We start from the raw sequence: 27,084 nt of genomic DNA on the forward strand, positions 1-27,084 counted from the left end.
GACAAGTACAATTTGGCCAGTGACCACATGCCATGTGACTCTAGTGGCAGCCTCCTGTCCACCAATCATGATCTAGATATTCCTATGATGTCACCTATGACCAATCAGAGCTTCTGATCAGCACACACTAACCAGGGATATCACATAGAGTTAATTTAATTCTAATTAAAAGCAAAAGAAAAACCTTGGTGTTTCAGTTAGCTTCATCACAGGTAATACAGGATTTCCCGTAGGTTTTGTGAAATGTACCAAACTGCTCTTGACAACCTGCTGCAGCCTTTACAAGTGTCCAGCTGGGAACCACTGGCTATGTCATCTCTAAGGGCCCTTTAGCTGTGACTCTGAGTACCTTCTTGCCCGGACTGGGGGTCTTAACCCAAAGGTGTGAGGAATGGTAGGAAGGAGGGCCAGAGATGGGGAGCCCTCTTGGGCCTCTAAGAATACTACCAGCTGTGGTCTACCTGCTCTGCTAATGCATGGCCTCAGCCTGGTCACACAACTGTCCTAATAGTGGGTAGATAGCCCATAATGCTAGAGCTGAAAGGGACACTGGGAATCACCTGGTCCAGCTGCCTTGTTTTATAGGTGAGGAAACTGAGGCCAAAAAAGGGAAAGTGACTTGCCCAAGATCACACAGCCAATGCAAGGTGAACAGTCATTTGGAACTCAAATCTCCTAGCTCTCATTTGGGTCACAGGATGCTAACAGCCCAAATGTGGGAATTCTGGGTTGGCCTGTGCCATCCCTGTTGATATGGAAAGTGCGCTTGCCACCTAAGCACAGAGCAAGACATCCAGAGGACATGGCCCTGATCTTGAGGGAGCACCACCCACCAAGGCCTAGATGCTCTGACCCTTTCTTAGCACCTGGAAGTTGATGCCTGGGTGTCTTTCTATCTTCATCTATCCCCATCTCCCCAGTCCACACCACCCACAGGGCAGGTCCCCATGCTTCTGCTGGGGATGCCTGCCAGTCCTGCTCAGCGTCTTTGTTCTGTGAATGCAGAATGAATGTGAACCCTTCCTCCCATCCAAAGGCCTGTTAATTTTAGGTGCAGTATTGGCTATTAACATCTTGAACTTGATTTGAAAGCACTACTAACAAACCCTCGACGCTGGTCCCACTAAAGATGCAAATCGCTCCTCTACCTTCCACCTGCCTCCATGCATAATGTGACGGCACAGGCCCAGACCCCGGTGGGTAATGAGTTATATGTTCTATTAAATTTGTTTCAAACATTGTTTATTGAATTTTCTCCCCTGCAATATGCTGCTTTGTAGTTTGGCCCTGTTTGGGAAAATTAATCAACAGCTGAGCTTCTCATGTTGATCATCTGCTTTCCTTGCAATGGACAGGAGGTTAATGAGTATTTTTTGGAGTAATTGGAGGAGGATGGAAAGTGGCTGACCCTCCCTCACACAAAAGAGGGAGGCAATTGTGTGAGTTTGTCTTCTAGTCCCCTTAAATACGCTCTGTGGGTAGGAGGCAGTGTAAATGGAGTGGAACTGAGTTCTCTAGATCCAGGCCAAGGTGGCATGAGCCTGCCAGCCTGTGGGAGCTCAGCAGAGATCACTCTGGGACCAGCAATCAAGGAAGTTGGCCTGGCTCAGCTATCCTTTTGTTGGAGGAGTAGGTGGGGTAGGATGCCTCAAGGCAAGAATGGGTCCTGGACCTGGGGACAGAGTACATAGGTTCAAGTGAGGCAAAAGCACTAGCCCAAGATGACTTCCTCATTCATTCATTCAATCTGTGTTTCTTGAGCATCTATGACAAGCAAGGCACTGTGATAGGCCCTGGGTCTTGCTAACCATTACACTAGACTAGATGAGACCTAAGGTCCCTTTCATCTCCCATTTTTTTTTTTTTTTGAGACAGAGTCTCGCTCTGTCACCCAGGCTGGAGTCCAATGTCGCGATCTCGGCTCACAGCAACCTCCACCTCCCGGGTTCAAGTGATTCTCCTGCCTCAGCCTCCTGAGTAGCTGGCATTACAGGCGTATGCCACCACACCTGACTAATTTTTGTATTTTTAGTAGAGACGGGGTTTCACCATGTTGGTCAGGCTGGTCTCCAACTCTTGACCTGGTGATTCACCTGCCTCAGCCTCTCAAAGTGCTGGGATTACAGGCGTGAGCCAACGCCCCCAGCCCTCACTCTTTAACTCTCCCCCAGCCCTCCCACTTCCAGGGCAGGTTTCCTTGTTACTGCTCCTTTGTGTCACTTACCACAGTTGTAGTGAAATAATCATTTTAAAAATTTAGCTCTCATTTACTTGATTGCAAGTTCCATGAGGATAAGGATTGAGTCATTTGTGTTCAGTACACATGGGTTGAATTATTCAGACATTCAGGAAATGTTTCTTAAGTGCCAGTATGTGTCAGACACTGTGCTAGGTCAGGGGATACACAGGGAGTGGAACAGAGCTTGTCAGTAATGTCTACCGGTTAGACGGGGTGGGGCATAAAATGAGGCTGTGGCATGAAAGAGGTACAGGGTAGTCCCGCCCTACTTCCATGGGTTCTGCAGGCAGCCTGTAGTGGCTCTGGTTGCTTCTTCATTCCTGGAGTTCCGGAGCTACTAATGGGGACTGCTTTTGGTGTCCAATGCCGCATCCATGCCAGTAGCACACAAGAGTTGCATGCTTTACTATTTACAAAGCCCCTTGCCAAGCAAGTGCCTGCTTCTTGTCAAGCAGAATGCCAGCCCTGGGCTGCTGCACTCTCCTGCTCACCCTTGTCAGTCACACCCCACTCCCAACTCTAAGCGCTAGGACAGTGGGACTCCCAAGTGGGGAGCCTCATTTGTAATTTCCTAGGGAGAAAGAGTGACACGTGGCCCACCAGGCAAACAGAATAGCTTGTCCAAATGCCAGCCACGGCAGCCTCTCCAACGCAGAGCAAACCTCGCTGGACCTAATTAGCGCGTCACTGATAAAGCAGCAACTGACAGCAGGTGCATGTTGGGGAAAAGAAACTCTGCATAAGGTATGAGGAACAGAGAGCCACCGGGATGAGAAAGAGACTTGGAGGCCACTTGTCATATCCATCCCTGACCCTGCCTTCCTATGCTGAGGGAGAAGTGTCCACAGCCTGTGCGGCTGAGTCATTCTGTCTGGCTCCCATGCAGGTGGAAGGAGGAAAAAGGTTAGGACTGGAAGCCCCTGTAATATTCACTCTCACTTATGTCTGTCAAAAATGAATAGGCTGCCAGTGATCTGAGGTTACTCTGTGCAGTTGTGTAGGGTGTGCACTGCACAACTCTAGAGGTTTTATTCAAATGACAGTCATTATAGATTTGTGTATGTATTACATCAGTTTTCTGGCAGATGTCAGTAGAATGTCTTGAGAAAGGGGTAACTTATTCTAATTTGCACAAATACGTGATATGGCTCTGACATCTCAAGGGGCCTCTTTGGAGGAGCACAGACACCTTCCAACAGTTCCCAAACAGACACCAAAACATTTCAGAGAGATCTGGCTGGGTGCAGTGACTCATGCCTGTAATCCCAGCACTTTGGGAGGCTGAGGCAGGTGGACTGCTTGAGGTCAGGAGTTTGAGACCAGACTGGCTAACATGGTGAAAACCTGTTTCTACTAAAAATACAAAAATTAGTTGGGCATGGTGGCAGGCACCTGTAATCCCAGCTACTTGGGAGGCTGAGGCACAAGAATAGCTTAAACTTGGGAGGCTGAGGCACGAGAATAGGTTAAACCCGGGAGGCGGAGATTGTAGTGAGCCAAAATTGCCCCACTGCACTCCAGCTTGGGTGACAAAGTGAGACTCCATCTCAAAAAAAAAAAAAAAAAAAAATTCAGAGAGACCCAAGAGGTGGTCCATGTGGCCAAGAAAAGGTGTTTTAGATCAAGTTGAGGCCGTGCTACTTACTGGCTGAGTCATCCAGGGTGCTCCTAGGGACTCAGCTGCAGTTCTCGTGGAGCAGTTTCTTTTCTTCTCTGTATTGATGCTCTTGTGCTACCTGTAGCCCCTTCTCCTTTTCTAACCATTCTCTTTCCTGAGATTCTGTACTGAGTTTAGAGAAGGCATTACTGGCTAATATGGACTTATGGAGCAAACTCATGAGAGGTATTTGTACCTTATTATGAGACCCAAAATCTAAAATCTCTGAGATATTTGCACAGTATATGCATGATGGCCAGCCCCTGGAGGGAGTGGGGAGCAGGACCCTGGTGCTCACCACTGACCACACCCATTCACCCCTCCAGACAGGGCTGGCCCTGTGGCTTAGGGTAGACCCACACATCCCTAGTGCTGATGACAGGAGAAAGGAAACTCCATATTTTTCACGCCCCCCCCCCCCCTTGGTGACAGGTTTGTGCCAGGCACCTTTTTTTTCTCTTATCTCCTTTTGTTCTATAACAGCGCTGCAGGGAGAGAATTCCCTTCCTAGAGAGAGAACTATCCTAGAGAGGGTTTGCAAACCAAGGCTAGAGAGGTCGATTTGCCCCAGGTCACAGCATGGGAAAAGGAAGGGGCAACTGATTCCAAAGCCCAAGTTCTCTCCCCTAGACCAGGCTGCCTTGACTGCACACAGGTTGGAAGTGATGGGGACTCAAATGTCCTGAGCCCATGCAATGTGCCAGGCTTGGTACCAGGTGCCTGTGATGTGTAATTTCATAATCTCCTGTCCTACCCATTTGTTGTTAAATGTATGTTGACAATGAAGGCAGAAATGGCTTATGGGGGCTTATGGTGGGAACTCTTAGGGGGCATTTGTATCTTATGTTGTTAGGAAGCTCCTGAAGTACAAAAGGTTTCAAGACTTTACGGTATAAAGCTAAGATGGTGGAATAACAGGCAGTGGGAGTGAGTTAGTATTTAATAATGTATATCCTTTGAATGAGAGAAAGCTGGTTTGATGATGATGATGATGATGATGATGATGGTGGTGGTGTTGGTGCTGGTGCTGCTGCTGCTGCTGCTGCTGACCTCAGACGCTATCAGCATCCCACATCCAGGCAGGTCTCTGCCCTTATTTAGAAGGAAGGAGCTTCCTGCTGCAGCTTTGATTCCCTGTGCCTGGCCTCATCTCTCCCTGCTTCCCTGGGGCTGAGCCCTGTCCAGAGCTCTGTGGTTCCTGAGGGGCTGGGGGTGAGGATGGTTATGGCCACAGGGATTCAGAGCATCTCTTACAGGTCTGCTGGGACCTACTCCCTCTGAGAACAGAATGAAGCTTCCCTGCAAATCCTGGGCCTCAGTCTTCAGGGGTTTCTGGGCAATCATTGACAGCATATGACCCTAATGAATCTATGTTAGGTTTCATGATGTCCATAGTGCTGAAAAACAAAACAAAACAGAAACAAAAAACAAAAACTTGGCTTTTTTTTTTTTTTTTTTACATGGAGTTTCACTCTTTTGCCCAGGCTGGAGTAAAGTGGCATGATCTCGGCTCACTGCAACCACCGCCCCCCAGGTTCAAGCGATTCTCCTGCCTCAGCCTCCTGAGTAGCTGGGAGGCACACGCCACCAGGCCTGGCTAATTTACTGAAAGTAGAGACGGGGTTTCACCGTGTTGGCCAGGCTGGTCTCGAACTCTTGATCTCAGGTGATCCACCTGCCTTGGCCTCCCAAAGTGCTGGGATCACAGGCATGATCCACCACATTCAACCCAAACCTTGTCATTTTTAAGTGCCAAAAAAATTGCCTCTAAACTTCTGGGAAAACCTATGTTGGGTGTTGGGGGAGGTCTCTGTGGGCATTTAGAGGAGTGTGTGTGTGGACCGTGGAGGCAGGGAGGGGCACAGGCTGGCAACTTCTCCACGTGCATGTTCTGCAGGCTGTTTTTGGTGAGCTTGTGTATGTGTGCTATGGTGGTATATATTCCTGATGTATTTCATGTGATTAACACATGTGGGCCCTATGTGTGTCATAGGTACTAGATGTACATGTGCTCTGCATGTATGGAGAGCAGGTTAGGGATAGGATTTGGGCCTGCTGTCCCAGTGTCCTGGTTTGCATGGTAACTTAGAGGGTCACCCCCTATGTGATCCATGTAGTATGTGAGTTTGGTATGTGTGTGTGATATGTATTGGTGGTGTGACAGCTGTGGGGCAAGCTTAGCATCTGCATGTCAGACATCTGGGCTGATCCTGGCCATAGAGCCCCAACGGCGATTTGATCACAGTGGCTTTGAGCATGGTATGGCTCAAAGTCAGGGAGGGGTGGGTTGGATCTATAGGGTATATATGCATGTGTACCGTAAAAGAGCCCAGCTCCCTAGTTGAGGGCTGTGTAGTGTGGACTTGGGGCAGTGGCCTGCAGAGCCAGAGTCTGACAATAGTGATGGTGATAATGTCCCAGGTGGGAACCAGACTGTGGGGGACTGAGGGTCTTGCAGAGGCTAATAAGGAAAACTAGGGTCCAAGTAAAATGTGGTGCATTCACATTTTAGGGGATGCTTCTAAACTACCTGTGCATTTATTCAACACATATTTACTGACACTCTGTACAGGGGACTGTGCAGGGCTTGGATAGGCTGGGGGTTAGGAGGTGGCACGGTGGGGAATAGAGTAGGCACACAGGGATGAACTGGACAGACCCTTGGAGCTTTCTGCTTAGTAGATGGGAGAAAAACATCCACAATGTGCCACGAGAATGGGTATGTCAGTGTCCTATGGAAAGGCTCTGTCCCATAGGGAAGACAGCAAGAAGGCTTTATAAGGAGGTGGCAACTGAACGGAGACTGGAGGGTGCACCAGCAGGATTTGGCTGAGGGGGATGGAGAGCAAAGGTATTCGGGGGAAGGGACAGACTGAACAAAGGCGTGACAGTGGGGCCACACGTGGGTTGGGGGGCTGCAGGGTAAGGCAGTTTGGATTTGCTGGAGTTCAGGGGTTAGGGAAGGGTGATGAGAGGCAGCAGCAGGAGCCTGGAGGTCAGGCTGGGCCCAGCCAGGATGGCCTTGAGCGCCAGGTGTGAACTTTGCTTGGGAGATAAAAGAGGGCCCCCTAGAGCAGGTGAGTGACTCAGTGTTCCAGCCTGTTTTAGAAAGGTGCCTGGGCCCTTCCTCTCTGGCTGAGAGTCTAGACTCTGGCAAATCCAATTGCTTATTGATTGTGGAATCATTATAAAAACAATTATAGACTGAATGCAAAGACAGCCCAGAATTTAACACTGGAGAGGCTTTTACTAGAGAACAAAAAAGGAGTTGGGGTGGGGATGGCTGCCTCTACTGTCCAGTGTCCTCTGGTCCATCTGCATCCCCAATTCCCCAACTCATATAAACTCTCAGGTGTTTTTTTTTTTTTTTTTTTTTGAGACGGAGTCTCACTCTGTCACCCAGGCTGGAGTGCAGTGGTGCCATCTCAGCTCACTGCCACCTCCATCTCCTGGGTTCAAGTGATTCTCCTGCCTCAGCCTCCCGAGTAGCTGGGATTACAGGTGCACACCATGCCTGGCTAATTTTTGTATTTTTAGTAGAGGTGGGATTTCACCACATTGGCTAGGCTGGTCTCGAACTTGTGACCTCAAGTGATCTGCCCTCCTCGGCCTCCTAAACTGCTGGGATTGCAGGCGTGAGCCACCGTGCCCAGCCCCTTGGGTTTTTAAAGCTAGTTTCCTCTGGATTTTTCTGGCGCTAGAGGTTTGTCAGTCAAGTTTTCACAGAGTGCCTCACCACACAGAACACGGGCCTGGAATGTGCCCTCCGTGAAGGCACCCAAGCCCAGATGGGAGCTCAGGGCAGACCTCCCTGCAGGGCAGACCTGGTGTGGGGCTGCAGGCCTGAGGGAGGAGAGGGGAGCAGGGCTACTGAGGGAGACGGGGTGGGAGGGGGCACCCTGGGGAGCAGTGAGGGCCTGAGGAGGGGCTCAGCCCTGGGCTGGGGAGTGCTGAGATGCACCAGAGACTATGTAACCTTGCCATGCCAGTTTATTTGTAAAATGTTGGTGGTGCCATCACAGCCCTCAGAGGGCAGTGAGAGCACATGAAATGGTGATTATGAGTATTTTATATTGGAGGACAGTGATACGGATGGACAGCGTGGTGACTGGGCACTCCATCCCCGCCACCACCTGGGGAACGGACACCTCCCCTGAGCTGCCTGACAGGTGCCTGATTCCCCCATCATTTGTCAGCCATTTCCAAATTCAGCTCTCCTGGCTCCATCACCCCCAAGGCCACAGTTAAGGTTTCATCCTGTTGGGGGCAGTGAGGATCACTCTGGGTTTACCCACAGCTCACAGGCAGGGGCAGGCGGGCGTGTCAAGCTCATGGACTCTGCAACCTGACTACTGGGTTCAGGTCTTGGCCCTGGGGCTTTTTAGACCTTGTGCAAGGTGTTAACCTCTCTGTGTCTTAGTTTCCCTATCTGCAAAATGGGAATTACAATAGTACCTTCTTCTAAGGTAGTGGTGAAGATGAAATAAGTTAATATACATAACGTTCTTAGAACATTGCCTGGCCCAGAGTAAGTGCTATAGATGGTTTCAGCGTTTTATTATTACATATGACCCAACAGGAACTAGGCCCACTGCAGGTGCAAGAAGAGGCTACGATTTACCTACTCTGTGCCAAACACTTTTGTAGAGCTTGCCCTGTCTCATGCTCACAACCATCCTACAAGAAACATCCACATGCGAGGCGAGCAAAGGGTGAATCTGCCCTAAGCCACCCAGGAGGTAAATGGCAAGGCTGAGATGCAAACTCAGGTTTCCCTGACTCAAAGTCCACGCTCTCCCCACTCTGCCAAGCAGCCTCCAGTGAAGACATGTGGGGAGGATGGGATCCAGCATCTACTGAGCACCTACTACATGCTCTATCACCCAGGCTGGAGTACAGTGGCGTGATCTCGGCTCACTGCAACCTCTGCTTCCCAGGTTCAAGTTATTCTCATGCCTCAGCCTCCCAAGTAGCTGGGATTACTGGCACCCACCACCATGCCTGGCTAATTTTTGTATTTTTAATAGAGACGGGGTTTCACCATGTTGGCCAGGCTGCTCTCGAACTCCTGAGCTCAGGTGATCCGCCCACTTTGGCCTCCCAAAGTGCTGGGATTACAGGTGTGAGCCACCGTACCCGGCCTGCATGCTGGTTCTTATTCTCTGACATCACCGTCTCCCGACACAGAGAATGGAGGTCAAATACAGTACTGTTTTGTCACACCCCTGCTTGAGATGGCAGTGGCTCCCTCTTGCCTGCTGACTTAAGCACAAGACCCCACCCTGGCATGCAGGGCCCACCTGCTCTGCTCCCACTCTTTTCCTTGCACTCCCTACACCCTCCTGGACACCTGTGCCTCATGGCCAGGGAGCCCCTGCCTGGCTTCCCTGGGCCTGTCTCAGGGAGTTATATCCCCTTCCTCAGAACTTTCAGGAGAAGCAAGAACAATTAGTTTTTTTAGTGTTTTTGGGAGATAACTTTTAAATAGTTTTTTTTGTATTTCTGTTTTTTTCCGTTTACCTCCGTTGTTAGTTTTCTTATTAGCCCCACCTTGAAATAATTTATTCATGACCTTTTTTTTTTTTTTGCAATATCCTTCATTTTCCAGACATAATCACATCTTCTGGCAGGAATCCCTTCCCCTCCTGGGGTTGATAATTACTCTTACAGATGGAATTATCAGCGCTAATGACTAAGGGAGAGGTGGCTGGGAGGGGCTGGGCTAGGGGGCTGGGGAGCTGGGGCACTGAAGCTTGAGCGCAGGGCTAGCAGGAGCTTTCTTTGTTCCAGGCCTGCAGATTTTGTGGGGGGACTAGAGCCCATGGGCTCTTCTGCACAATGAGGGTGCAAACGCTGACCCCCTGTCTCCTGGGGCTGGTGTAAAGCTCCAATGAAACAAGCTGTTGGGAAGGATGGGTAGGATCCCAGAGTGCAAAGTGGGGATCCTACAGCCCCACCCTACAGGGTCGTTGTGAGGATTAAACACAATGTATATAGAACAGAGTGCCTGGCCTAGGGCCCACTGCAAAATATGAGCCATCATCACCCCCATTTGGTTGTCTACTTTCTCCAGACCTTTCAGGGCGGCCCTATCCCTGCCCTCTAGAATTGGTGAGGTCAGACCCAGGCCCTGGGTTCTGGCTAGGACTGGGAGCCAGCAGAAGCCCCGTCTATGCTGGAGACTTGGACAAAAAGAAAACTGGGTATACTTAAAGCGTAGGTGCCGCAGATCTGCTCCAATAGCTGCTTTTGCTGCACAGAGATTGCTGCGGCCACTAGGCCTGAGACAAAGCCCCAGCCCAGACCCCAGTAACGAGGGTACTGATAATAAGGTACATGACAGGAACATGACAGCAAGAGGGTGGTCTGAGATGGCAAATGTTTATTTTTTAGAGTAGAAGAGTCAGCAGTTTTCCCTAACAAGCTGTACGGTGGGGTCCCAGAAGGGGAAGGCTGGACTCATCTTAGTGACATAAAACCAATTTTCCCTACTTTGCTCTGTGAATTAATTGACAACATGACTTAACCCCCTGGTGACTCCCCTTGTGCCCCCACCGACCTGCCACCCCCACCATCCCTCCCTGCCTGTATCCATCAGCTCTGGGTACAGGAAGCTCATGAGATGGAGGTAAAGGTGGAAAGAACAGTAGGCTGGGAGTCATGTCACCTGTATTCCATCCCAGCTCTGTTACAATATGCTGTGTGACCTGAGGGAAGTTCACTTTCCCTTTCTGACCTTGCTTTTTTTTTGCTGTGCACTGTGGAAGCCCTGAGCATTCTTCCAGTTCCACCATCATGAAGCTGTTTTACAGCGTTACACCCTGCATCTCGCTCAGGGGGCCCACCAACCCCAAAGGGCTAGCATTATTAATCCACCTCACCAATGAGAAACAGGCTCTAAGAGGCTGTGTTTCCTAAGGTCACACAGCTACTGGTGACAGATGTGAGATTCCAACCCAGGACTGTCTGATTCCAAAGTCCATGTCCTTTTGCTTGCAGTGTGTCTTCTCTCCACAACCAAATAATAAACCTTGACAAACATTTACTGAACATTCGCTACATGCCGGGCTTTGTTCTATATATTTTATCTAATTCAATCCTCAGGATAACACTACAGCATAGTGCCATTAATTATCCTGTTTTATTGATGAAAAAATGAGGCTTGAGAAGCTTAAGTAACTCCAACAAGACCACATAGGAGGTGATAACAGAGCTGGGATTTGGGTACTGGAGTGAGTGTGTGTGTGTGTGTGTGTGTGTGTGTTATTTTTGGATGATCATTTCTGCTATTTTGCAGTGTTTGTACTCCTCTGTTCGCACAGGCATGGCAGCTAGAGGGTGAATTCCTCATTCCCAGTGCTGCATTCAGGAAAATCTTTTACTACAGTAATTGGGAAATGAATCAACAGTGGGAGGTGAGGGGATGAGAAGCTGGTTTTCTGTTCTTAGGGCTAACAGCCCGTAGATCTCAGCTTGATGAAGAATGAAACAATTAGAAAAGAAAATGCACACACATGATATCCACGTCACCTGGCTGTCATTTTCAGTCTGCATTCTCTACTGGTCACACTTCTCTCACTCCCTAGTTCCAGCTTAGGAGCCACCCAAGAGGCGGACACGCTCTCTGCCCAGCTGGGGGAGGCCGGGGGAGCATAACGTCTTTAAAGGACGTTGGAAACCTTGGAGGGAAATTCAATCACTGCTCCACTGATCTGAATTTTCATAACTCTTGCCCCCAGCTCCCACCTTCCCTGGTCAGAACAGCTGAGGTCTCTGTATGACCTACCAGTGTCACAGAGAAAGTGGAGAAAAATGCGGAAACAAATTTGTTCATGTGGCTGATGGAGTGCCTGCTCCCTTCGCCAGCATGCAGGGTTCAATAATGGCAGACAGGGCTTCAAAAAATTGCAGCATAAATAGATGAGCCCTTTAAGGTAATAGAAATGCTGTCATCCTGGGGAGAAATATGGGCCCCAAATCCTATGGGAGGGGACACTGGAGCCCTTCTCCTCTGCTTCCCGCATTCCCGTCTCCATCACAGTGGAGCTGAAAGGGAGCATCTGGGCTGAGGAATGGCCAGAAGGCCCCTTATCTCCCAGCTACACGGGATCCATGCGGGAGGAGGCAGCCGGAAGGGGGTCTGAGAAATCAAGTCTTTGCAGCCCTGGCAGTGACCTCACAGATGGTTCACTGCAGGCACCAAGGTGGCAGTAATTAGTCCTACAGCAGCGGAGGAGGCTTCATCAGTCTGGCTGCCTAGGTGAGGCCTTAATTAAGGAAAGGAAGGCTAGTCAGCAGAGGAGCATGGTGGGGCCGAGAAATCAGCCTTCTTCCCCCGTGTGAGGAGGAAGTCTATTCTCGGTTCTGTGGCTGCTCTTGGGAACCCAGGAGCCCTTGGCAACCCTACCATTCCCAGCCAACAGAAAGATTCAACTAACTGCTTCCTTCCTCTCACCCCCATTTCCACCTCTACCCCCAAACAGGGCACTCAGGCCAGGACCAGTCATCCTCTTCAAGTGAGAGACCCCTTTGGTGTAAATAACAACAGCAGCAGCAGCAGTGGCATCATCATCATCATCAACAGCGATAATAGCTAATGCTTGTTGAAAGATTACTAATATGCTAGACATTCTAAGCACTTTATATTTGCTAATTAATTTAGTCAGTCCAATAATCCTACGAGGCTATATTATTATTCCTTTTTACATATAAGAAACTAGAGGCAGGCTGGGCATAGGGGCTCACACCTGGAAACCCAACACTTTGGGAGGCCAAGATGGGCAGATCATGAGAGGCCAGGAATTCGAGACCAGCATGGGCAACATGGCAAAACCCCATCTCTACAAAAAAATACAAAAAAATCAGCTGGGCATGATGGTGTGCACCTGTAGACCCAGCTACTTGGGAGGTTGAGGTGGGAGGATTGCCTGAGCTCAGAGAGGTCAAGCTGCACAGTGAGCCAAGATCGCACCACTGCATTCCAGCCTGGGCAATAGTGAGGCTTAGACACAGACACACACACACGCACAAAAAGGAAATAAAAGAAACTAGGGGCACAGAGAGGTACAGTATATTGCCCAACGTCACACAGCTAATATGCAGCAAAGCTGGTATTTGAAGGCAGAGAATTTGGCACCGGAGTCTCTGCAAACCACTACACAAAATTTCATAAGGCAGAAGCTCATGCCACTGCTCAAAGAATCTGGAGATGATATCAGGGGTCAAGCTGCTCCAGTCCTGCTGTAGCTATCTGTTTACATACATTTCAGAGAAGCCAACAGGTAGAGTCAAGTCCCAGCCCTACTGGCAAGGCCTCTTGGGAAATGCCATGAATTTCCTTACTGTAAAGCTCAGGAATGTTCCAGAAACTTCTGCTTTAAGGACATTGGGTCTACCAGGGATTTCATTCATTTCAGGGAGTTTGCTGAGCAAGATATTTGTGTGGTAGGCATCATAGGCTTGTTAGGAGGTCCAGGGTTAGAGGGAAACATGTTGTTGTCCTTATGGAGACAGAACCTGAGTATGAGCCACACACAGTGGAAACAAAGGAATGGAATGGTTAATTCCGAAGAGAGGAGTATTCAGGGAAGGCTTCATGGAAGAGGCAGCCTTTGATTTCCTGAAAGCCTGAGAAGGATTTTCATAGATGCGATAGGGACTATGGGAAGGGCATTCTAGAAAGAAAGAGAGGTTTGAGAAAAAGCACAGAGGCCCCAAAGAACATATAGTAGTGCCCCCTTATCCTTGGTTTCACTTTCTATAGTGTCACTTACCTGAGGTCAACTGTGGTTTTAAAGTAGGTTTGTGGCTGGGCGCGGTGGCTCATGCCTGTAATCCCAGCACTTTGTGAGGCCGAGGCGGGCAGATTACATGAGGTCAGGAGTTTGAGACCAACCTGGCCAACATGATGAAACCCCGTCTCTACTAAAAATACAAAAATAGCTGGATGTGTTGGCACATGTCTGTAATCCCAGCTACTCAGGAGGCTAAGGCAAGAGAATTGCTTGAACCCTGCAGGTGGAGCTTGCAGTAAGCTGAGATCACGCCACTGCATTCCAGCCTAGGCAACAGAGCAAGAGTCCATCTCAAAAAAACAAAAACAACAACAACAACAAAAAAACCCCAACAAAGTAGGCTTGTACAATACAAGAAGATATTTTAAGCCTAAGATGAGAGGATTGCTTGAGGCCAGGAGTTCCAGACCAGCCTGGGCAACATAGTGAGACTCCATCTCTACAAAAAATTTTTTTTTAAATAGCTGGGCATGGTGGTACATGCCTGTATTCTCAGCTGCTCAGGAGTCTGATGCAGGAGGATCACTTGAGCCCAGGAGTTTGAGGTTACAGTGAGCTATGATTGTGCCATTACACTACAGCCTGGGCAATAGAACGAGGCCCTATCTCTAAAAAAATTTTTTTTAAAGATATTTTGAGAGAGAGAGAGGCCACATTCACATAAATTTTATAGCATATTATTATAATTGTTCTATTATTAGTTATTACTGTTAATCTCTTATTGAGCAGTACATACGGAATTCAGTACTGCCCACAGTTTCAGGCACTGGAGGTCATAGAATGTATCCCTCATGGATAACGGGGACTACTGTACTGTGTGTTGGGGGGAAAATGAGTTATGTGTGCTGCAGATTGTGGCAGGACTTAGTGGGAGATGAGATTAGGGTAGACTAGGTTTGAGGACATGTTACAAAGGCCTGGGATTTGAGGTTTATTTGGTGGGCAGTGGGGAGCCACAGAGAGGGGTGATGTGATGCCAACCTGCAAGTGGATGGACAGCTCCACTTAGTCCCCTCATCCACAATTCAGCTAATTCCCTAGCTCAGCAGGGTGGGAAGAAAGGTCCTCACCTCCTGGATAGGATCATCCTCACAAAGACAGGTATTCCAGGACTCTGCTGGTCTGACCACTGTGTCATGTGACCCCTCACTCTGCCTTCTCCCATCCCTGTTCACCCTGGTGTTCTGTCTGGGCGAGGACCCTGGATTCTAAGAAGGCACAGAGTAGCCTTGAAACCCTGGCTCATGAGGCTGTCCAAGGTGCTGAAATGATGCCGTTTCCGGTTGTAAGCACTCCCACTAGAATGACTAGCTCCCACACCACTGTTTCCGATGGGCAGGGAATTTCATTCCCATTTTATAGATGAGAAATAGAAACCCAGAAAGTTAGCAGAGCTAAAGCTACAAACTCATTTCTTGTTTTCTGGTCCAGGGCTCTTTGCCCCCACTGGGCAGCCACAGTGCAATTTACCAATGCATACCCCAAGTGATTCTGTCACTGCTGCCAAGCAAACATGTAAAACGCCCAGGCTCTCTTCCCACCCCCATCTCTATCTCCATTTCCCCAAATGTTGAGAGGCTTGTCCACTCCTACAGTGCCTCCTGAGACCAACCATTCAGGGTGACCCACAGGTGCTTGGGTGGACTTGCCTAGAACAGCAGTTGTGCACATTCATGGCTCTGATCCATCAGGTATCCCTGGGTACAGCTCATCCCAACACCCTCCTACTGGTATCATGGGCATGGGGAAAGCAACGTTCCCCCACTACTCTCATAGCTTGCCAGTAATTGCTGCCATTTCACCAAGTGTCTGTTGTATTTCAGGCACTGGCTTTGAACTTTTCATATAATGTTCCTAATTCTCACAAGCAAAGTCTTGTTTTAACAGATGAGGAAGTTCCATGTCAGGCAGGATAAGTGGCTTGCTAGTAGTCAGTGTGGGGATTGGCGAGCTAGGATTTGAACTTAGATTTATCTGGTTCCATGGTCACCCTTCAATCAAAGCTCGTCAACTAACATGAGAATTCAGTGTCTCCCACCACCACTGGCTTTGTGATCCCAGGCAAGTCGCTAATCCTGTTTGAACTCCAGCTCCTCATCTGCAAATTGAGGAAAGTGAAAGTGCATCTCCATGAGCCCTTGTGAGGCATAAGTCAGATGAAGCATGCAGCCAGGATTCAGTGAGTGTTCACTGCTAGTGTGAATGTGCTTATTACTAGAACACAGGTTCCTGGATGGGGGTCTGATTAGTCTTTCCACATCCCCACCTGCCCCCTGAGTCCTAGCAGAGGAAACATCCAGTGTTTCACATTTCAGTGAACAGGATTCCACTTCCAATGTCCTGGGAAGGAAGTGGAAGTGTGTGAAGGCCAGTCCAGAGCCCCAAGCAGGACCTGCTTCTGCCCCGTGTCCCTGTACTCTCGGGGGTGGAGACCACGTGACTGGGGCAGGCATGCCACTGAGCTCACAGGTGTGGTTCTGCACTACTTTATCAGCACTCCTCACATTTATGTTGAGCCTGAGACCATTCTCAGCCCCTAGAGTCTACTTTCATAAAGCTGTCCCAATATCCTCCCTAAAGACCCTGGGCAGGGAGAGCTGGGGTGGGAGGGGACAGCTGAGGATGCGGTTTCACATCCACTGTCATGGGGGATACTCACATCCAGTAGCAGGCAAAACTGATTTACTCCTCCCATCGTTCAGATAGGGAAATGGAGGCCCAGCATGGTAAAGTGACATGTCCAAGATTACTGAGCCTAGAATGAAGGTCTCCAAACACCCAGAAAAGGGCTCCTTTAATTAGTCCTTAACTGACTACCCATCCTAAAATCATTCAAGGATAAAGGCAGTGTACATACATTCACAAACCAAGCAACCAACAAAGGCATTGCTAATTATTACTGACTGCGGGACATCTTGAGGCGAAGTCTCTGCTGAGTCTGCTCTGCTGATTGCCCCCACTTTGACCAGAACTGGCTAATTGTGGGAAGTTGCATTCACTCAGAAGCTGGAGTGAGGACAAGAGTAATGGCTTCCCCCTCAGGGCTTGATGCATACAGGAGTGAGTCATGCTGGTTGAGAACAATGAACTGTTCTGTAATCACCTCCTGCAGCCCCTGCCCAACATCCAACAGAGCCCCAGAAGAGCCTTTCCAGGAATAACGAGGCTGGGTGGGAGGAGATGGATGAGAATTCGCTGGGTCTCACCAGGGCAGCTTGACTCACAATCTATCTTAGCCCTGAGCCCCAGGCAGGGGGCACCCCACAGTGAGATGACTCTGGCATGCACCTGTGCCCCAAAGTTCAAGGACAGGAAGTCATTTGCATCTCAGGTGCAAGGAAGAGAGGCAGTGGCCTGGCCTCCAGACTGTTGGAGCACTGGGGACAGTGAGCAAACAGATGCTAGTCTCCCAGGCCTTTCTGGGGCCCCAATTTTCCCTTGTTCTGAGGAGCAGTAAGTAGGCAGGCAACTGGGGATAAAGAAAGGGGAACAGCGAGGCAAGACCCCCAGCAGACACATAGACAATGTATATGACCAGACCGTACACCCCTCAGTGAGCTTCCCACTCCTATGTATGTGCATACCTTCTTGCTCCTACTTTTCCCCCTTTCCCCCAGAACAGTGTTTCCTGACTTGATCCATGGAATCCATACAGTAGACCATCTTAGAAGTTAATAGGTTCTTCTCTCTCCCTGTATACGCCCCATCCACAGATGCCCAAAGTCCTAGAGCTATGCTAGAAGCCAAGCTGGGACAGGGGTCACCCATGAGCAGTCTGGTGCAGTCACCTTCAGTCACCTGACCAGTTGGCTAGGTGAGATTTTTTAATCCCGAACAATTATTCTCTCCTACCCAAATTCAAAACCCAGGGCACCTCCATTTTACTGTGGAAATTACAGCAAAAAATTTACACTAACAAAGGTAAATTAAAGAGAAAACCAGACTTCCTTCTCTTTCAAAGATGCCGAAGAGTTCATTTACACCCAGTTTTATCTGCATTGGGGAGGAAGAAGGGGGATTGTAACTTTTTTTTTTTTTTATCTTAGTTATGTGTTTTTACTTAAACAAATATATTTAGGCCAGAAGTGGTGGCTCATGCCTGTAATCTCAGCACTTTGGGAGGCCAAGGTAGGCAGATCACTTGAGGCCAGGAGTTCAAGATCAGCGTGGCCAACATGGCAAAACCCTGTCTCTACTAAAAATACAAAAATTAGCTAGGCGTGGTGGCACATGCCTGTAATCCCAGCTACTCAGGGGGCTGAGGCACGAGAATTGCTTGAACCCAGGAGGCGGAGGTTGCAGTGAGCCAAGATTGTGCCACTGCACTCCAGTCTGGGTGACAAAGCAAGACTCTTTCTTTAAAAAAAAAAAAAAAAAAAATATATATATATATATATATATATATACTTCAAATATATATATATACTTCAAATATATATAAAAAGATATGTATATAACATGTAATCAATATAACAAAATTATTGAGATATTTTATATTCACCTTTTCATACTAAGTCTTGGAAATCCAATGTGTATTTTCCACTTCACATCTCAGTTCAGAACTAGCCACATTTCAATTTGAACAGTGTTTTGTTCTGGGCCTTGCTCTACAGACCAGGGGCAACCTGGCTTTAAAAGACATTGTCACCAAGCAAACCCTCACTTGATCTATAAGAATTGCTTGTGGATCAGTGGATCTCCTTTTTAGCAGCACATTGGCCTCAGCCAGACCATGCCTAGACCAAATACATCAGAATCTCTGGGAGTGGGGCCCAGGCATTGATGTTTATAAAGCTTTCCTAGTGATTTCAGTGTGCAACCCAAGTTGAGACCCATGGCTACATATCAGCGTTCTACTCAAAGTGAGTACCACTGACCAGCATTATTGGTATCATCTGGGAGCTTGTTAGAACTGCAGAACCTCAGACCCCATCCCAGACCTACTGAATCAGAACCTGTAAGTGAACAAGGACCACAGGTGCTTAGAAAATTTACTACTGCCTGAGAAGCCTGCTAGAATGCACTCTATATATCCCATCTTGACACCTGATAGCAACCTTGTGAGGCAGGTGTTCTATTTCACAGGTGAGGAAACAGAACCGAAGAGAGGTTGAATCACTGGTCCAAGGTCACACAATTGGTGAGTAGGATAGCCAGGGTGCAACCCAGGTCTGGTTCCAAAGGCCACACTGTTTCAACTGCACAATTGTACCACTTCCTACAGCACAATTAAACATGGCCATAGAGAACCCCTGAGTGTTTGGCTCCTTGAGCCTGCTGGGCATGCCCTGCCTTTGAACAGGATTCCACTTCCAATGTCAAGTTCCCCAGAAACAAACCTCATAAAGACCAGCATAATTCATAAGAAGATACAAATTGTAAACAAACATAGGGAAGATGTTCACTCTCCCTCGTAATCAGAGAAATGCAAATTAGAACAACATTGAGGAACCATTTTCTACCTACATAATTAGCAAAATTAAGAAAATGTTAGCAAAGTTATTCTGAAATAGGTACATTCACACACAATTGGTGGCGGTGTAGATTTATGGAACACTTGAGGAAAGTAATATGGCAACATCCATCAAGAGCTGTAAATATATTATGCCCACTGACCCTGGCAATTCGCCCTAAGGAAATAATTCAAGGGGGCGGGGAGGGGGAATGCTATTTGTATGAAGATGCTCACTGCAACATTCGCTGTTAACACTGGAAACAACTTAATATTCAGCAGTAAGAGAATGGCTGAGTAAACTGGGGGTACATCTGCTCTTGCAGTGTTATGCAGCCATTTAAAATGATAATTAAGAAGCCCAAGCAGCAACATAGCAATGTGGGTGAAAGAAAGCAGAATGCAAAACTGTCTCTGTACATTGTGGTTTTTCTGATATAAAAATATTGTGTGCATAAGGATATGGATGGGGAGGAGCTGGGCACAAAGGAAGGCAACCTTCAGAGCTGGGAGTGATGGAAAGACCCCCTCCTCCTATTATTTTTAGTATTCCAAACCCTGGCCCTTTGAGAACTGCTTCAGGGGCTCTCCCCTCATGAAGTCTATCTCTGAGACAGACACAAGGAGGCAGCTGGGTACAGGGCCACATTCCTGATTGCACCAGGAAGTGAGAGGAACTGGCCCGGTGCGGGTCAGGAAGGCCACGGGAGGTCCCTCCCATCTTACCATGAAGCCCGGAGCACAAGTGCAGCCCCCAGTGATGCTGTGGCAGTCGGCGCCATTCTGACAGGTGCAAGGCAGCTGGCAGCCATCGCCATAGTAGCCAGCAGGGCAGGATTCATTGCAGTGGCGACCAGACCAGCCTGGCTGGCAGGTGCAAGCTCCAGTTACTGGGTGGCAGCTGCACAGATGAGAGAAGGGTGAGAAGACAGCTCGTTCTGGGAAGCAGCCATGTCCCCGCCCTGTGTCTACCGCAAGCCTGACTTGCCTAGGGTAGCAGGATCAAAGGACCTCTGGGATTAAATTGCTCAATGCCTTTTCTGTTTATCAGAAGATGCCAAGGCCACATGGTCTCATTAGCACCCAGAAGCTGAGGCTCAGGGTGATTATATAACTACCCTGAAGTTATATAGAGCAGGATTAGAACACAGGTCTTCTGACTCCCACACAAGTCTTTTTTATAATTCAGACACATGGAAATCAAAACAGAGTGGCCTTTTAGTCCCTTGGCTTATAGACTATGCGGTCCAAGACTTCATCCATCCCTCACCTAAGGTGAATGCCTAGCGTGGGAATAGGACGAGAAGGTAGCAATGATACCCCAGTGGCTCTCCATATTGTAGGTGTTCAATGAATGTTGGGCTGAGTGAAAACAAGACTTTGGGCCAGATGTGGCCTCCTCTCTCTGGCAATGTCTGCCCTGGAGAGAGCAACCCCAACCTATGCTTTGCCAGGCTCTTTAACAGTGAGCAAGCTCTTCTCCATCTCTTGTTTAGGCTAGAGAAAGGACCATTCGGCTAGAGGCAGGGGATCCCTGGCATGACCTCCAGAGAGTGGGGCAACCTCTAGCTGGCAGCTATCTGATCCAATAGCCAATGTCTATTCATGGCCAGCGGGATGCCAGTTGTAACCATGTGCTGTTCAGAACTCCTGCGGGAGCATAATTGACCTATGGCCCCAGTGCTGAGTCTGAAATCCAGAGGCCACATTTCCCCTGGGCCACTCCCAGCGGGAGCACAGCAGGGATACTAAGGCGGGCACACTCTCGGGAGGTCTGGGACTCCTCTGATGGTTACCTTGGCTTTCAGATACCCCATCCTGGCAAAGTTTCTTAGAACTGTGCTGTGGGTTAAGACTCTTTCTCCCAACTTTCCTTCCTTTCTTCCTCACATGTGATCTGTCAGCTCTCCCAGCCTCCTCGGCTTCCTCCCCACTTTCCCTCACAGATGCTTCCCCTAGTAAACCTCTTGCTCTTGGTATCTGCTTCTGGAGGGGCCCAGACTAACACACCAAAGAAGTGCTGGGTGGTAGAGACAAGCCTTTTAGATTCCTTGTGGCATTGGCCTCCCTGCTCTGGAGCCCAGCTCCGGCGATAAGGTCAAGAGAAGCATGCCCTGGGCTGGCAGGGGGAACCTGGGGCAAGTCTTGGTTCTGCTAACTTCCATGGGGCCTTGGTGCCTTGCCCCGCTGGACCATTGATGGATCCCCAACACCTGGCTCATATTCACTGCCCTGGTGAATATTTGGAAATGAATACAGCTTCCTCTAAATATAATTATCTTCCATTGATTCTTTATTCTTTTCTGCTGATTTATCATCTGTCTTCTCCACTAGGTTGCAGCTCCATGGGGGAGAGCCATTTGTCTTGTTCCCTTCTCAGGGCCCAACAGAGTCCCTGGCACACTGGAGGTGCTTAATGTATATTTAGAAAATTAATTAATGAGCAAACTAATTGTGTGAAGCCTAGCCAAGCTGTTTCTCTTCTAGGGACCCTGGTTTTCTCACAGAAAATGAGGGGGTGGACAGGAACAGGCAATTCCTGAATAATAAGTGAAAGTAGCTAGTAATCATTTCAGAAAAGTGTTTAGTCTCATTAATCATCAAGTCTAAACAACAATTGGACACCACTTTTCCTCCATCAAAACAGTGAAGATGCTTTAAAATGCTGGTAAAGGTTTCAAAACAATCTGAGGTTACATATCAGGAGACTTAAAAGTATTCAGACTCTGGTCTTGTAATTCCATTTCTAACCCTCTATCCTAAGGAAATAATCATAGTTGTGGAGAAAGATTTATGCATTATTTATAACAGTGGAAAATGGAAGCAATTTAAATAATAATAACTAATATGTGACCAGGCTATTGAGGCACCAGGCATGTTATATATATATTTCTAATCGTCAAATAAGCCTGTGAATTAGGTATTTGAGGCTGTATTTCACAGATGGCATTTAGAGGTTATGTGACTTGCCCAAGGTCACATAGCTAAGACAGTGACTGGCAAAGCTGGGATTCAAACCCAGGTCTGTCTGGCCACATTTTGTCCACTGCCTCATGCCACCTCTCACCACAGGGTATTGGTTAAATGAATTATGACATCCATATGAAGGAATGCTAAGAGATGTATTCAATTGTTTCTCAAAATGTTTAATGATATAAGGTAAAGTGAAATAAGCACTTTGTATACAAAGCCATTTCTATCAATGCTGCATCTGTTGGCTAAATCAAATCTTTCAAATATGAAAATATATCAAATCTAAAATATGAAAATGATATAGACATCGACAGATTTACCTCAAAATGGCTTTTGTGCTATCTCTGGATTGAGAAACTGAGTGATGCTAAGTTTTTTCTTTAAATGTCTACGTATTCCCTAACTTACCAAAACTGAGCATCTATTTTATTTATAAACAGATGTAAAGCAATAAAAATTGTAAATATCTAACAAAGAAGAATGGGTGTAAAGCATGAGTGTTCGAAGACTTTCTGACCTTTACAGTTTGAGAAAAATTCCTCTCTGAGTCCCAAGGCACTGGAAGGGGAGACAGCGACCTGCATGGGTATCGTGGGGAAGGCGTGCCCCTTGATGGCCCTGACGCTCTGCCAGATGGTTTTGGAGCACTCTTCTCTTTAGGTTGCATCTTTCCAAGAGCTTCCTTTGAGGTTTAGGGTTAGCATAGAGAGACTGGCTCAGTCACGGTTGTGGAGACTGACATGCTTGAACCTAGGAATGACCTGGCAGGTCTTGGCTGCAGCCATCAGCTCTGCTGAGCAATGGAGATTCTAAAAGGTCTCAGGCACCTTTCTGCCTCTTCCATCAATAGATCCTTCTGCTGTCTCTGCCTAGCAAATGGTCAAGCTGGAGTTCACCCATTACATGCTCTTACTTTGGTGAGGGCACCACCTTGTGAAAAGCACACTCCACACACAATGAGCTAGCAAATGCTGACCTAAGTACTCTCTGCATTTCCTGCTTTTGATCTCTGCTGCCGTCACTTTGGCTGCTCAGGGATATGTTAGGCACTAATTTTACTCTACTCTGAGAACCAGAAGGCTCAAAACCAAATCTAAAATCATTCCTTTTTTTTTTTCATATCCCTACAATTCTATTTCTAGAAATGGGATATCTACTTTCTTAATTTGATTACTCATCTTATAGAAACTCCAAAAGTCCCTTTGAAAAGAGGATGGAGAGTGACAGCTGACTGATCACGATGGAGAGCTGTGATCGCCATGCTTGGAACCTTTGTCCCTCAGCAGAGTGACTTGCACAGCCCCTCTCCCAGGCATCCCTTCTTCCTGGTGGTGGTCCCCATTCTCTTGAGTCACATGGCAGGCCAGGGACTGCTGTTTTTGGATCAGGCAGAAGTTACAGTCACTGGTGTTTAGCCTGCTTCCGTTCTCTCTGGTTTTTTCTTTTCTCCCATTTCCCCCAGACATAGATTAATCACAAGTTAATAGGAACCAAAAGCTGAACAATGCAGGAATCCTTCCAGAGTGGATTTTTTTGCCTTTCTTTCAGCTGCTATGAGATTTCTATCAATGCTGCATCTGTTGACTAAATCAAATCTTTAAAAGGTAATACACGATCATGGCTGCTGGAATTAGTCTATGACAACCCAATTGTGGAGGGAACATTTAAGAGCCCTGACACACAGGTGCTTTCTTTCTCAAGATTATTCCTGTATAAAGGAGGATGGTTTCTTTGTGTGTGCTACAAAGAGTTGATAAAAGGAATGAAGAGTTGGAGAATCTCACCAGCCACTTCTTCCTTCCCAGGGCATGGATTCAATCTCTGTGCAGCAGCCTTGCCAGAAGGGCACAGACCAGAGAGGGGCTGGAGCTGGGTGGCTAGGGCTTTCTTTGGCTGGGGGCTGGGATTACTTTGTCTCCCTAGGAAAGACGCTCAAGACCTTGTACACTGTTGTGGTGGGGGCTTTGTTGTAAGTTCTGCAGAAGGCAGGGAGCTTTGAGGCTAGGCTTCTAGGGATCCCACGTTCCTTCTCTCAAGGAGTTGGGTGGAAGCTTCACTTTCAAAGACCACAGGCAAACATTTCCCCCACTGGGTTGATGAAAGGTGATGGACAGATTGGGAAACTTATGCATAGAGGGGAGAAGGACGTATATCTTATGTGCATATATCAAGTGCCCTTATTACGGACACTTGCTTAGACAGAGGTAGGTTTGAGGGCAGGACTCAGAAGTCCCAATCCCCACTCAGTACCTGAACTTTAACTGTCTTAAGATTAGAAGTCACAGAGTCATTCCTTTGCTTTTCTTGAATCTCAAGAGAAGACTCTATAATGGGCCAAAAAAGGCTCATGGGAAGAGAGGGGCTGCCCTCCATCCACGTGGAGGAAGAGAGCTGTTTTCTGGTGTCCATAAGAACAATCAAGTGCAGAATGAGAGAGTTCATTTAGCCCAGAGGCTCTCAACCTCTGGGAATTTTTCCTGCCCAGCCCCACCCTGGGACATCCGGCAATGTCTGGAAACATTTCTGATTGTCAGAACTTGGGCAGTGGAAGAAGGGTGCTACTGGCATCTAGTGGGTAGAGGCCAGGGATGCTGCTCAACATTCTACAAAGCACAGGACAGCCCTCTACAACAAAGAATTACCCAGCCCAAAATGTTCATGGTGGCAGGGTTGAGAAACCCTAACCTCAACTGAACAAAAACTTTGTGCCAGGGGCTCAGTCACTGGGCCAGTGTACCAAGAGAAAGGGAGAAATATGTTTTTTTTAAAAATAGGGTTGACTTCAGCTAATGGGTAGAACCTCCTAGAGGGATGGGCTGTTTAAGATGAGTTCAGGGACTCCTCTTACTGAAGGCCTACTCTGTGCAATGCTGAGGCTAGAGGCCACAGGGATGCACAAGCCAGGCTGCTGGTGCCCTCAAGGAGGTGGTGATGCAGACTCAGAGGAGACCAGGCTGGGGAGTAGACTGGTGGGCACACTCAGAGCCCCCACTCTGAAGAGCTGCTACTCCCTCCCAGTCCCTGACACATGATACGTTTTAAAGACAGTAAAGCAAATAATTATCAATATTGGATGGGCTGAGATTAGCGGGAGAGAAGAGGGAGTCCTTTCAGATTAATAATGCATCGAGGACTCCTTCAGAGGAAGGATGAATTATACAGGGCATGGTTGCCCAGGCACAGGAGGAAAACAATAGCCCTTTAATTTGGGGCTTGGTTAGATTTCTGTGGCAGGAGCTCCCTGCATTGGACCCCGGCATCAGCCTTGCTTCCTGTCTCAGAGAGGGTCCTCCCTCAGCTTCCCAGCAGGAGCGACAGATCCTGGAATATTAGTATTTAGACACATGGAACAGTCTGAGCCAGCTGCCCAGTCCCCGACCAGCCATATGAGACTTCTGTAATTAGTGCCTTGGAGCTCTCGCTCTGCTCTCCAAACCCAGCCCAGATGCCACCTCTTCTAGGAAGCCTTCCCTGACCAGCATCACATAGTCCTGGGTCACAGTTAACTTGGGCACATGTTGGGACCCAGCAGGGCCAGCCACATATATTTCATCAGTTCTAAGATGTACTTCTCCTCTACATTTTCACATCTCTGATATTGGATATGCTGTACAATCAATGGTATGTCATGGTTCAGGTGATAGAATTTTCCTAGTAGTAACCCAAATAAAGCTATGCCTCACTACTGGTATTGTCTTGTATTTGAAGAAATATGGTAGAAGGTGCTCAGGGTTTCCTCCTCATAGCCCAGCCCTGCAGGCGCTCAGTGTTTGTTGAATGAATGACCGAGTGAATGAATGCTCAGGCCATGGACAGGCCAGCTCCACTGGCTCTAGCACCCTCTCTGGACGGGCTCCTTCCCCGGCCTTCCACCTCTGCCTCACACCACCCCAGCTGCTCCACTCCAGGGAGGGAGGACCTTTTAGTTTAACTCATAACACTTTCTGAGATGCCTCTGCTTGCAGTGAACGAGGCTCCAGAGTGATTTGTGAAAGATCAAAGCCTGGAAGCAAAGAGGGGCCAAGGCTAAGTCCTGGCCGTCCCAGCGACAGGGCTGCAAAGCAGAGGGATTCTCTGTCTGCCCTGCAAACAGCAGCAGCACCCATGCCCAGGGTGGCCGGTCTTCCCTGGTCTGTCCGTAGGCCTGAGGGAGAAGGGATGCTCCCCTGACCTTCGTCACCCAGATAAGAGGCAGCCACGATAAACGGCTGTGGGGGCATTTATCCGGGGCTGACAGTCTCAATTGTTACCTGGGGCAGTGCCAGCTGGTGCATGAAGCAGGCAGGGAAGGGAGCTGGGAGTAGTAGCCCGGAACAGCTCTGGCTTCACAGGTTCAGACTCCTTTGGAAGTGGGGTGTAGGAGGGCAACTTCTGCCCAGATGTCCCCAAGCCACAAAGGACACAGAGTGCTGGGGGAGGGGCTGGCCCCAAGTTCAGGCCCTGATAAAGGGCTGCCCCTGTTGTTCCTGCTCCTCTAGCCTTGCCAGGGCCTGTTGGGACAACTCTCCTTAGGCCCTGGATGGCCCTAGTGATTTTTAAGGTCCCTTCTAGTCCTGACCTTCTGCAACTCAAGCCTCTACTTCTGCCCTAGTGGCCCTGTCGCTGGTTGGATGCCACGCAAGTGGAGGGGAAATATTCTCCAGGACAATGTGCTCAGAGCTTGTGGCACCCGAGCCCTGCCATCCTAGCCCCCAGGGTCATGCAGCTATGCTCCACCCTACCTGCTTGTTCTCTTCTTGCTCCCATGTGTGGAGTCTCAGACAGGCACATTTGGAAAAGCAGGTAGCCAGGTGTGGTGGACAGAGGTGAGTGATCTGGCTCTAGTCCTGACTGTGGCTATGTGGCCTTGGCTTCTCCTTTCCATCAAAGTGATTCTCAGGGCTCAGTGCTGAGGTCCTAGCCCTTTCCCTACCCTGTCTGGATGTCCGTGCTAGAGGTCGGGGGCCACATCCTAGCAAGCCTCCTCTCT

At 48.4% G+C, this 27,084-nt stretch overlaps 1 protein-coding gene across 2 annotated transcripts in view; it reads right to left on the minus strand.

Moving 5' to 3' along the window:
* Positions 1-27,084, minus strand: part of MEGF11 (multiple EGF like domains 11) — a 284,797-nt gene that overhangs the window by 40,421 nt on the left and 217,292 nt on the right. For both annotated transcript variants that reach the window (XM_063652702.1, XM_063652703.1), the window contains one exon: positions 19,869-20,043. In XM_063652702.1, coding sequence (XP_063508772.1) covers positions 19,869-20,043 — 175 coding nt within the window. The remainder of the gene's footprint in view (positions 1-19,868; positions 20,044-27,084) is intronic.

This window comes from Pongo pygmaeus, chromosome 16 (genome assembly GCF_028885625.2).
Source record: "Pongo pygmaeus isolate AG05252 chromosome 16, NHGRI_mPonPyg2-v2.0_pri, whole genome shotgun sequence".
NCBI classification, from domain to species: Eukaryota; Metazoa; Chordata; class Mammalia; order Primates; family Hominidae; genus Pongo; species Pongo pygmaeus.